The sequence below is a fragment of the Hirundo rustica genome, chromosome 2 (assembly GCF_015227805.2).
Source record: "Hirundo rustica isolate bHirRus1 chromosome 2, bHirRus1.pri.v3, whole genome shotgun sequence".
NCBI lineage: Eukaryota > Metazoa > Chordata > Aves > Passeriformes > Hirundinidae > Hirundo > Hirundo rustica.
In genome coordinates, this window is record NC_053451.1 from 30475135 (window position 1) to 30487481 (window position 12347).

The 12347-nt window shown below is 39.0% G+C and overlaps 1 protein-coding gene across 6 annotated transcripts in view; it reads left to right on the top strand.

Moving 5' to 3' along the window:
• Positions 1-12107, top strand: part of RIMKLB (ribosomal modification protein rimK like family member B) — a 51430-nt gene extending 39323 nt beyond the window's left edge. For 5 of the 6 annotated variants that reach the window (XM_040055134.2, XM_040055133.2, XM_040055135.2 and 2 more), the window contains exons 7-9: positions 425-7406; positions 11595-11777; positions 11913-12107. In XM_040055134.2, the coding sequence (XP_039911068.1) occupies positions 425-888 (464 nt within the window). In that variant the 3' untranslated portion in view covers positions 889-7406; positions 11595-11777; positions 11913-12107. The remainder of the gene's footprint in view (positions 1-424; positions 7407-11594; positions 11778-11912) is intronic. The other variant, XM_058419290.1, reaches the window with a different exon arrangement.
• The last annotated feature ends 240 nt before the right edge of the window (positions 12108-12347 follow it).

The window sequence follows — 12347 nt, forward strand, 5'->3', positions numbered from 1 at the left end:
CTACAGTTAGAGCTGTAGTCTTACCAAGAGCTCTAGGTTTAATTCTGCTAAAATATTTCTTGTGATCACTTACAAACATATAAGGAAAGCCTCTACCTTAGAAGGAACAAGACTGGTTTGTTAGTTCTTTTTTTGATATCCCGAGGTCATAAAAAATGTGTAGTTTTTCTTGACTAAAAAGTCATTGCTTAGCTGTTTTTAAACAAGTCATAATCTTGACCTGCCAAAGGCAGGTCAGAATCTTTCGGAATCCTGGTATGGCATCATGTTCATTAGTAGTCATCATGGAAAGGAGGTCACTTTCTGAGTCATCAGCAGAGTGCTTGCAGGCTCACTTAGGAGCTTCCCAACCGAAAAGCACCACCCGGTTGAGAAGTCACCTGTGACCTGAGTGCAGCCAGCAAGTTCTTTTCACTTTTTGCAGGTGGCGTAGGAATGATGTGCTCGCTGAGCGAACAAGGCAAGCAGTTGGCAGTCCAAGTGTCAAACATCCTGGGGATGGATGTGTGCGGCATTGACCTGCTGATGAAGGACGACGGCTCATTCTACGTCTGCGAGGCCAATGCAAATGTAGGTTTCATTGCCTTTGACAAGGCTTGTAATTTAGACGTAGCTGGTATCATAGCGGACTATGCCGCTTCCCTGCTGGCCCCCGGCCGCTTGACGCGGCGCATGTCCTTGCTCTCCGTGGTGTCCACGGCCAGCGAGACTAGCGAGCCAGAGCTGGGCCCTCCAGCTGGGGCCGCTGTCGACAACATGAGTGCTAGCTCCAGCTCTGTCGACAGCGACCCTGAGACCACGGAGAGAGAGTTGCTCACCAAGCTCCCGGGGGCTCTCTTCAACATGAACCAGCTATTAGCCAATGAGATCAAGCTCCTTGTGGAGTGATGCCACGTGTAAATAGGTGACCAACAGAACTCTCTCTTGTAAATTTTTTTTTTTTAAACCAACTTGCAATGCTGTTTATCAGAGACGCTCAGAGGAATGAGGAAAGGGGGGGTGGGTGTGTCAGTCGAGAGCAAAAGTAAAAGGCACGCGTGCTGTGATTGCTGTCCTTACTCATTTGCGGAACGTTAAATTGGCTTAATTCTTCATCAGTTTTACAGTGAAGATGCTCAGTTCGTAACCAAGCGGCAATTTTATTTGGATGCTGCTTTGGTCCCCAGATGTATTACAGTTCATGTGTCTTCACAGGCAAGCACGGGAGCATGATTCACACTTGAAGATTTTCAGAAAGTTGTCTGGCAGCTCTCTAGAAACTTCTGTGAAGACTTAACTGCACCAGTTAAGTCTCTTCTACCTCTGTAAGGCTTGATCCTGTAAATTGCTGAGTGCCTCAAATTCTTTATGTGAGTTGAAGGTGTTAAATACCTAGTATTTCAAAATTCCTGGACACATACTGTTCCTGCTCTTATAGATGGGAACTGTAAGTTCAGGATCCTTTTAAAGTCATCACTTTCTGACCTTGCAGGATACAGCCTTTCAAATGATGAGGCTGAGTGAAGTGTCAGTTGACTTAATCTGAACTTTCTGTAAAAATCTGTAAATTGTACCATCTTGGTATTAAGTGGCAGCTTTGTGTCTAAATTTCTTTATGAAGTTTTTAAGGGAGGATATTTCTGTTTTTCTCATTTCAGCTCCTGTGTTGGAGGGTATATAGGGCAATTGGTCATACCATATTTGTGGGCAGAAGTGGCACGTTTTTAACTATTTTTTGCTTGGTTGGAGGAGATAAACAGCGCTGTAATGTTTGGTATACAAAATGATGTTTAATCTAATGTGAAAAAGAATTACACTAGTTTAAAGCAAACGTGCATCGACTTGTATTTGTTAGTGTTTTAGTCTTTCTGAGAGAGATCTGCAATGTTAATGTTCCTTTTTCTTTAATACATGCTAGTCCAACACTCCCTTCTCTATGCCTGCATCTTTAAAAGTGGCCAAAGTGAAAACACCGCAGACTGTTTGTTAAGAAAACACTGAATTATAGCCTGTACATTGGTGGGGGGGTTGTCTGTTTGTTTTTATTTTTTGCCTTTTTTTTTTTTTTTTTTTTTTTTTGGAGGGAGGAATGTGGTAAGGTGTGGAGGAGGGAAGAGCTGGTTAAAAGTGATTAGTCATCCAGAGGAACTTTAGAATAAAGCTGCAGTTCATACAATACTTACCAGGCTTACTTTTTCCCCACTGAACGTAAAAAAAGATGTTGGCATAAATCCAAAGAATATAACTGGGGAGAAATATTCAGTTCTTAGCTTTGGAAAACATGTGGCAGATTTGAAAAAGGAAAAAAAAAAAAAAAAAAAGGAAAAAAAAAAAAAAATAATTTAAAAAAAAGATAGCTCAGCCAGAGTTTAAAAAAAGAAAAAAAAAATTCCAACCTAGGTCCACAAACAATTAAGGGATTGATCCTGGATCCTTATATGTGTGTGGTGTGAGTGCACACGCTCGTGTGTGTTTGTGTGTGCATAATTGTTTTGCTTTACTTTTTAAGGGTGTTGGCTGTTTAGCTCCTAATTTTTTTCCAGACTTCCTGATTTTCCTTAATCCTTCTGGCTGTGCATTTTCTCATTAGCCTTGAGCTGGTTTGGAAAACAGATAACCAAAACAGATACCGAGTCCATTTTTCAGTCCCTGTCTTCCTCCTCCTTTTCCTTCTCCTTCTCCCTTTTCATTCCCCTCTTATTCTTGGGGTTCATAAAGCCCTGGAACTATATATATATATATATAAATATATATATAAAGATAAGCCTCTTTTTTAAAAACAAAAAGTAGAACGTTTACAATTGAAAAATCTTCTTGTGAAAATAGGTTTGTTTGGAGGGGGGTTGTGTGTGTGCAATGCTGCTGTTTTCTGGATACTTTAATGGAGCATGTCCCATGTACCCTCTGAGGTTCTGCACTGCCCACCTCTGTGGCCCTTCCTCACCTCTCTGCTGCTCTGCTGTTTTACCTTCACTTGGACCTTAAACACAACTCACGGACACTATGCAGAGAGTCTTCAAGAGGCAATAAACAGAACAGTATTAACCTACTTTATGGAGGTTTGATCATGCTTCTTTGTACAGTTTGGTTTTTTTATTTTAAAAGGAATGTAATAAAATGGCTTTTTTTTTTTTTTTTTTTGTAGAATTAAATATTATTATTAAAATCAAGTGAAAGGTTGACTGTTGGTGTTAAGCAGGAGGGTGGACCAGCTGGTCCAGCAAAAAAAAAAAAAAGAATCTTCAGCAGTAAAGGTATTTTCAAATCCTTTTTACTGAGCCTTCAAGTGCACAGGTTATACCTGAAGAATATAAAGGTTTTCAACTTCAGTGAAGAGCTGCAGAACACCAGAACATGAAAGTAACCTAATTCTCTAGTCACTGAGCAGTAAACTGTCTCTTCCAACAGCTCTACTTCCCTTGCTTGTTTATCCAAGGGGAATTTGGGGTGGAGGGTGGCTCTCTTTTTTTGTTTATTTTTGTTTTTTCTTTTTTTGTCTCTTCCTTTTTACTGGTAGGTGACTGCACTCCTTGAGAGGCTGATAGGATCAATCCTTCCCTTTCTAGCTCTGACATACACATTTGGAATAACAGCAGGGAGTAAACATGTGCTAGTTGGTATACTGGGGCCTTTGTGTTTCTATCACAGGAAACATCTTTTAGAGGAAAGAGCTGTTAAGTGAATATTCTGGATTGTTTTTTTGAGTTCCCATAGTATCTTGTAGCTCACAGCAACCTTGCATTTCTAGCATCCTTTCAGAATGTCTAGGTTACACCTCACAGTTGTAAAATGCGTGAAGTAAACATAAGATTTTTTTTTAAAAGAGCAGGTGGGTTGAGAGATTTGCAGTTCAACTTCCTTCTGATAAGTTGCTCCTCTGGTTGGTGCTTCCATTACTGGTTTGGAGATAAGTCTGTGCATAGTGGTCACAGAGGGAGACAGGATTTGAAATATCATATACATGTGTTTGGACACTGGATGTCGATGCTGCGTGAAAACCTTGCTTGAGGGTTCATTTGTACAGATGGGCACACTTGTCTCATGTATTTACTCCCTACTTACCCATTGGTCCTCAAACAGTGATATGCAAGGAATGGCCTGGGGATGCAAGGAACACCAGCAAAGGTAGCCCATGGTAACCAGACATTGAAGGGGAACTCCACAGATGTCAGCTTCATACACTTTACTTTCTTCAGTTCCACGTACTGAAAATCACATGCTAAACTTCCATGCAGTTGCACTAACACTACCTCTATGTGTGGGTTTGGAAGCATGTGCTGAAAAAATGGTCAACATAGTGGTGGGTTGCATTAGTGGCGATACAACTATTTTTGTATATTTTAATGTTTGAAAGAGCCAGTTAGAAACTCTTGTTTGCAAGAATAAGTTTCTTAAACTACATCTGATGAAATTTTGTTCTTTGTAACACTGCAGATTTTCTTCTGTTCAGCTTACTGCGTTTGTAATTGATGTCTTGCTGTCAATGTATGGATTGTATTTTAATCCTTGTATTAATTGCTTTAACGTGTTTTATAAAATCTTTCTTGTAATGTTACAACACCTTATCTGTAAAACAGTGTCAATGCTTGATGTTTACATTGACTGTTACATTTTTTGTTCTGAGCTGATGGCCAATCTTGAAGCCTTTTCTCCCACTTCCTGTGCTATATTTGCCGTGTGATATTTACTCAGGAAATAACCTCTGGAACATCTGGGTATGTCAGACGCAAAGGAGATACATCTTCAGATGTTACACTGGACTACAAAATCCAACAAATGAAACCAGTGACGCTTGCTAAGTTCCCCCACTGCAAAAATCTGTCAGTTAAATGCATAAAGGGACCATAAGGGCTTAGAGAGACTTTGCAAACAGATTGTACAGTATCTTTCTCATGGCTCACTCTTTTTGAGAAGGTTTATGGGCTTTATGGCTGGTGTGAGACACACGACCCACTCCTGTTCTCTCTATGGAATAGTAGGTGCTCGGACAGGTAACTTCTGTTGCTACTGTCTTTTTTAATTTTTAATTTTTTCACTGTTCTAGGAATTGTTTTAAACTGAACACTGCAGGATTTATAACTAGGTGTTTGCTGCCTTTTCCTTTGTTTTATTTCTTTAAATCTTTCTTAACCTTTGAGGGTGACTTTTGGAGCATTCTGATGGTGGATCTGCTGTTGGAAGTCTCCAAGCCTCTCATGTTTCTAATTTGAGTTGAAAAGCTTTTGTTTTGTTTATTTGTTTAAAACAATGACACAAATTAGCTACGCAGATTTCGGGTGGGATTTGTTGTTGCACACTTTTGGGTGACTTATTCTCCCTTTTTTTACAGAAATGTGTTCTAACAGTTCACACTTTGTTACTGTTCTTTGCAAAACTTTTCAGGAGCCAAAAAAGTCAAACAATCCAGAGAAAACCCCTTCTCCCCTTTCCGATGGCAAGAGTGAGAACTTATGAAAAATCCTTGCGAATGTTCCTTCCTAAACTTTTCCCCCCAGTAATGCAAGCGGGTATAATGGTAAACGCAGCAGTTTGGTGACATCCAAAACCGACCTGTTGTCAGGTAAATTGACACTTTTCTGCTCTTACTCTAACCTTCATAAGTTTGCTAACTTGTCTGCCTTCCTTTCTTCCCATCAGTTCATTTGGGTGATACATGTTGAATGATTTCTTTAACCGGATTTAGAGAAAAACCTGCTTTACTTCCTTATTTCCCCTCCTTATACTTGTTGACTTTTAAGAAAACTGTCATTGTGCTTTGCTTTACTCAGGTGAGACAAAAATGAATTCCTGATGAAACTGTATGAAGTTTAGTTTTGTAATATGTTAATTCTGCTTCCTCTTTATCAGTTCTAGATAGCTTGTCTTCAAGTGCGCTATTTTAGCTTAGATTTTTGAAGGATACGTTGCTTTCCATTTGCTAAGTGAACATAAAATATAACTGCAGAAGTAAGTAGTTGATAGGAATGATAAGAATGTTAATTCTATTAAAATTCAATAGAGCGGGATCCTGTAAAGAGGACAGATGGATGAATATGTGTGCTGCAGAAAAAGACTGTTGAGCTGATGATTTCTGTTTGTGGAGGATGGGGTGACATGTTTTATCTTGCCCTTTCTGCTATATCAAAGCAATTGTATGTTTTGTCCTTCTCTGGTAACTCTCCCTTAGTCTCAAACAGTCTAAAAGTACTGGGTACTAAATATTATTTTACTTAATTTAAGGGGGAGGCTCTTGTATTTTACTCATAGGTAAAATACCAGGCAATTGGAATACCATTCCAAGTTGAAGAATATTAGCCTACAAACAGGCTTCCAAGTTTTCCTCATGCGGTATTATATTTCCCATGACATCTGTAAAGAATTAGCACTTGTTTCGGATTATTTTTCTGTGTACATTAATTACTCCTCTATACCATCATAAAATAGTCTATTTTTCATAGTCTCAGTTTATATTTTCCTGAAAGAAAGCAAACTTACCAGCAATATAATAAATTGCAGCTTCAAATTAAGGTGGGAGGGAATAATTTTAGAGCCAAATTTTGCTCTCAATTACACTGAGATAAACCTGGAATCACTCTGTAGAAGTCAGTGGAGTGATATCCGATTTGACTGGTATAATTGAGTGTATAATTTGTGTCTTTAATTTTACTTGAAAGGTAATTTTACAAACCTGTTAAACTTATGTTTCCAATGCTTTTTCCTTTCAGACACACCCACTTCTTGCGTCTCAGCATTGGGCAGGCCTATTCCTTTATTTGTGTATATTTTTGTGCATCAGCTGCTATAGGACACGGGTGTAACACTTTCAGGCATGTGGTTGGGTGTCTTTTTGGGGTTTGTAATAATGTCTAAAAATAAGAATTTCTTTTCCTCAGATTTATTAATTAATTCATGTTGGATTACAGTTTTACATCTCTAACCTGATTTTAGATACATGTTATGTGAAGATTTTCTTGAAAGAAATACAGTACTAGTTCTTTGCAGAGCCTGCAATTGATCTTTGGTGGGGAGAGTTGACCAAAATTTACTGCATTCTGCAATAGTTAAAGTTTTAATATTTAATGTAGCTTGAAAGGTGGTTTTACAGATCATGCTCCTTCCTCTTTATGGAATGGCTTTCAAAGCCTTGTTATTGATCTTGGTTGTGCCCAGTGCTTTGCCTAGTGTATGGGGAAATGGAGAACTTGAATAGGCCATGAATTCTTAGACAAGGGATGATGATTATGTGCATGCTGAACAAGAACTTCTTCTATATGCCCTTCTGCTGCAACAGAATAATAAAACTGGTAGGTGGCAGCAGCAGCAGCAGAAGACACTCATGACTGGGACCTGAGAAACCTCCAGTACTGGGAGAAATGACTTGCAAAATACTAACTGGAGTAAGGGGAATGGAGAAGAGAGGCAGAGTCCCTGAGCTGTCCCTTTGAATGGTGAGTCTGATTTACAGAATTCTGACCGCTGAAAGACTGTAATACAAGAGGCACATTGATCTCTCTCAGTTGGTGTTTGGTTACCTGATGTCCTAGTTTTCATCTTTGATTCAACATTCCAGTTTCTCCTCTGCCTTTATAAGGCACAGTACTTGTCTTAAAATATTAAATTTTGCCAAAATTGACAAATATTTAGAGTACTGGAAAATAAGGCTGGAAGGAATTTATCTAGCCCAGTCATTCTCTGCTCCAAAGAAGACTGATCATATTTGTGTCATTGGTGAAATGTTTATTGAAACCTAGTTTAAAAACCATGGAATACATGAGGAAGATTCTTAAATCATATGGAGTTTTATTTTATGAAGGTAAAAAACATCCTTACTGTCAGCCAGTGATCAACTTTATAGGTTGAGCCCAACTGCTTTTTTTGCTACTTAAGAGCAACATTTATATCTATATATCTGTCTATCTATATGTATATGTATTTTTATATATATATCTATATATATGCCTTAGAAATGCCATTATAATGAAGAACTGTTATTTATGGAGATTTCCTAAATCTCAAGGTAGCAAAAAAAGGTTTGACTCACCAGCAGTTAAAACTGTTTTTTGAAGTGGGTAATACAAATTATGTAATGTTTCTGAGTTAGTGGTTAAGAGCTGGTAGTTTCAGCCACCTCTTAATTTCTGAATGGTTCTAAAACTTCTTTTCACATTCCTATCAGGAAAAACATTTTGAGCATGCACCCCAGTGAATAATTTTTACAAGTTACATATGGGTATTACTACATACATTGTAAAACTTCCATAAACCCAAGAAGTTAAAAAAGGATCAGATAAAAATTAAATGAACAGTATTTTTTAATTTCCTTAGCTGTATTTATTAATGGTGGAAAAACCCCTATTTTCACCCTTCAGTCTTACAGATTGTCTTGCAAAGCTCCCTGGGGAACGTGGGCTCCACTTTGGAGACCACTGATGTAGACCCCATAAATAGTTATTGTTGCAGTTCAGGATGTTCCACCGTAACAAAACCTCCACACTAAGTAATTCTGCTACTAGGGATTAAAATTCTGGCTCTAGTAGGATGACTGCTCCTTCTGAAAAGAAAATAAGAGGAGAGAGCAGCACTAGAAGCTCTGACAAACTGCCTGACACAGGAGAAGTTTGAATCCGGATCAGTTGAAAATACGGGGAGACATGCCCGAGTGGATTGGGAAAAAGGAATTGTGTCAGAATATATACTAGTATGCAGAATACAGCAGTAGCTTTTGTATTTTCATAAATGTTTCTACTTTGTTTACAGCTAAGTTATTAGTTGATAAGTTCCAAATTATGTTTTTTTCTTGTTACCTGGGGTAGTCACACTAAAATCAGGAACAAAACTTACATATGGAACTAAGCTGGATCTGAATTTTGATATCCAGGCAAGTGAATAGTCTCCAGTGCACATCAGTTACCACTTAGGACCATGGACAACTGGTGTGCTTTTCTCATTAGCTTCTTAGTTATCATACAGCCTTTGAAAGTATTCTGTGCACCACAGGCTGGAAATCCCAGAACTGAATTTTTACGGAGTGAAACGAATGAAACTTTGCATGTGCAAAGTGGAAGATATTTTGGATAGAGAATTGATTAGAATCTTGTTAAATACAATAATGAACAAAGTCTGTATGTGAGACGAAGCTCATAGAGAAAAGGTTTTAAATCCAGTCAGGCTGGAGATGTGATGAAGAGAAATAATTCCTGATGTTAGAGGCAAAGGAGTCTGGAGCCTGCGTCAGTCTATCATCAGAGATAGAAATGAGGCAGGAAAACAGCTTTTGCTGATCTTGAGCATTCCCAGCTGTTGCTCTTAGGAAGAATCTCACCGACTTTCCGTGTATAATATAAGCTAGGTATACTGGCCTTTGGGAACTGGATCTTGGGGAGAAGAGCTGAAAGTTCCATTGATGCACAAACTAACTGTAGCACCTGCCTGCTTGAATGGGTGGTCATGTGGATTAAAGGTGTTACTGCACTGAGTTTGTGACACTAACATTTGGGAAGAGGGGTGTTCCTCTGGCCCTGGACATGGGCTTGTTTGCCCCAGCTTGTAACTGCTGCTTCTCAGCACAGTAGGAGATGGAGGCATATAAATGTATGTGAGCTTTTTTAATGAGCAGAGACCAAGGTGACTTAGTCAACCGGTCAGGAAAGAAATTTATTTATTTTTTTATTCATTTATTTTATTTCCTGTTATAAACAGTAAGGCATTTAGAGCACTTTCAGATCCTCTGTGGTTCTCCATGTGGCTGTCAGTACAGAAGAGTTTTGATTTTGGTGGGGTTTTTTTTTAGGTGTGACATACAAAAGCATCTTGTTTTCTGCAGCTTTGAGATTATTTTCCATTCTTGTCGTAGACTTCCACAGGCGGGCAAGGGATGATATTTGTGAAAGGAGGGAATGGATAGGTTCCTCATGCTGACTGAACAGTAGGTGATGGATTAGGCTGATAAAAAAGTTAACATTCACATTGCACCCATGCAAGGCATTTTCAAGGTATTTCTGCATCCCTCCTTTGTTCCCTTTAGAACAGTACAGGTGTTACTAGAATATACAGAGTCTGCATAGCAATATGTCAGTGCATTAAGCTCTGCCAAGTCCATGCATGAAGGGCTTATGAAAGATTTATGTGAATTTCTGTGTGTCTGCCTTTTTATTTGGAGGCAGGTTGCTGTATGCAGCTATGCACAGTATTCTTTCTTAGGGCAATAGATAATTTTTGCTTGTTTGGAAGGAGGGAAGTGTATTTGGGCAGTTAAATATATAATACTGTTACCCATTTCTACAGGAAGCAGAATGGCTAAGAGAAACATTTTTGTCTTAGACAACTTACAATATAATTGAGGTTTTTAATACAGGAATGAAAAATAAATGTTTTATTAGAGGTCACTGGAATTTTTTTTCCAGTAAAGTGTTCTAATAGCAGGAAACTAGTTTCACAGAATCACAGTATCAGTTAGGTTGGAACAGACCTCTGAGACCATCAGGTCCCAGCCTCTGAACAAACACCATCCTGTCAGGTAGACAGTGGCACTGAGTGCCACATCCAGTCTTTTCTTAAACACCTCCAGGGATGATGACTCCACCACCTCCCTGGTTCCAGTGCTTGACAACCCTTCTGTGAACAACTTCCTCCTAATGTCCAATGTGAACCTCATTCATTGTTGTAATATACAGAAATAAATAGTAATAAATTTATGGCATTTATAAATGTCTAGGCGTACGTGCTAATTTCCAGAATTTATTAGGATAATCCCTCTTGTACACATTAGCATTTGCCATTAGAGAGGGAGGGAAGATCCATATTACATAAGTGAGTAACCCAGTTGTTGCTACCTCTTTGGCCAGTCATGCATTTCTTCTATGCAGATTTCCTGGAAGCAGTGACGTTGCTGAGCTTTCTTGATGCTTAATTTATCTGTGTCGTAAGATAGTTACGTTCTGGGGAGAGAGGAACTGGAGAAGTGAAAACTGTCCATGGTGTTACATGTACTGAACGGGAGGGTGCTCTGAAGCAGACAAAGAAGACTAAGGAGTTGCTGTATGCACAGTTACCCTTTTGGTTCTGTCATACCAATGTAGTGGCAGGCCAGGAGTCCAGATGAATGTTTCAGTTATACCATGATGAGGAATGGGAATGTCGCACTGACTGTGTAGCTGTACATACTTCATATCTCTAAATATTTAATTTACAAGAAGTGTGGCTTGTCCAAGAGGGTGTGTGCAGTTTCGCCTCCTTGCTATTACTGTGCAAAGCACTGCCTGGTAGTCTTTATTGTCTGGATTCTTTCTGTTCAGTGGTATTGTGCATTAAGCCTGAGACTTTAATTTTGTGAGTTTTAGGAGGAAATTTGATGTGCTTGTGCATATGTTTTCCCATGCATCTAACAAACACAAGGTGACAGAAGCAACACAAATGTTGCGGTTACCCTGCCCACCAACCTTTACAGCATTGTATGGGAGGAGTAGTGCAGTTGTAATGTGATGTAGGAATGCTTGTCTGTGCCCAAATGGAAATGGTTCTTTGCTGGCTGGCAAATACTGAAGCTTTATCAGTGGGAGAACTAGGCAGGAAAAGTATCCAGTTTGACTTTGCTAAACTTTTACACAGTTTTTCCTCCACATGAAATATTTCCACAGGAATCTAATGCGTGTGAAAGATGCTGGATCACCGGGTGCAGAGATGGAACTCTACCCACTGGAAAGGTAACAGGAGCTAGATTTTACCTTCAGAAGACCACCTTCACTGCATCTCACTCCTTGACCTGGAAGGGCCTTTTCCAAGGTCAGAAGAGGAGTTTGGTACCCGTGGCTTAGTCCTTGGTATGTCTGTGATGCAGCTATCAGGGAAGCCAGATAGGTGCTGGATATGGAGATTTTTTTAATGATATCTGCTTGCATTTGTGATGTTCATATTTTGGAGCAAAGACTAACTTCTTCAATGATTTATTTCTTTAGGTTTTTTCTACAGCAGCAGGAGGTCTTTCTTCTCGTGGGAACACTTAGCCTTTTGATAATGCCTCCTTCACAATGAAGGGAAGAAAGGATGGCTCAGCAGGGATGTGCAATGGAATGATGTCCGCATGTGGCGTTAACAGTCATGATCCCTGTCCTAACTTGAAGAATTCAATAAAAGAGTTGAATTGTAATTCATGAGAGTGTGAAATTCTTTTTGGTACGTTTTGCACCATCTCTCCTTTCTTGAAGGGCTGGTTAACTGCAGAAATCTGTTGATATTGTATCAAAGCTGCAGCTAAGCGAGCAGAATATAACCTATTGGATATTCTTCATTTTGCTAACCTTTTATTTTTCCCTCCAGGAATTTAATTCCTAAGAGTTCTAAATGCTTTATATTGACATGAATAATCTTCCCAAATACCTTAGAAACTTTGG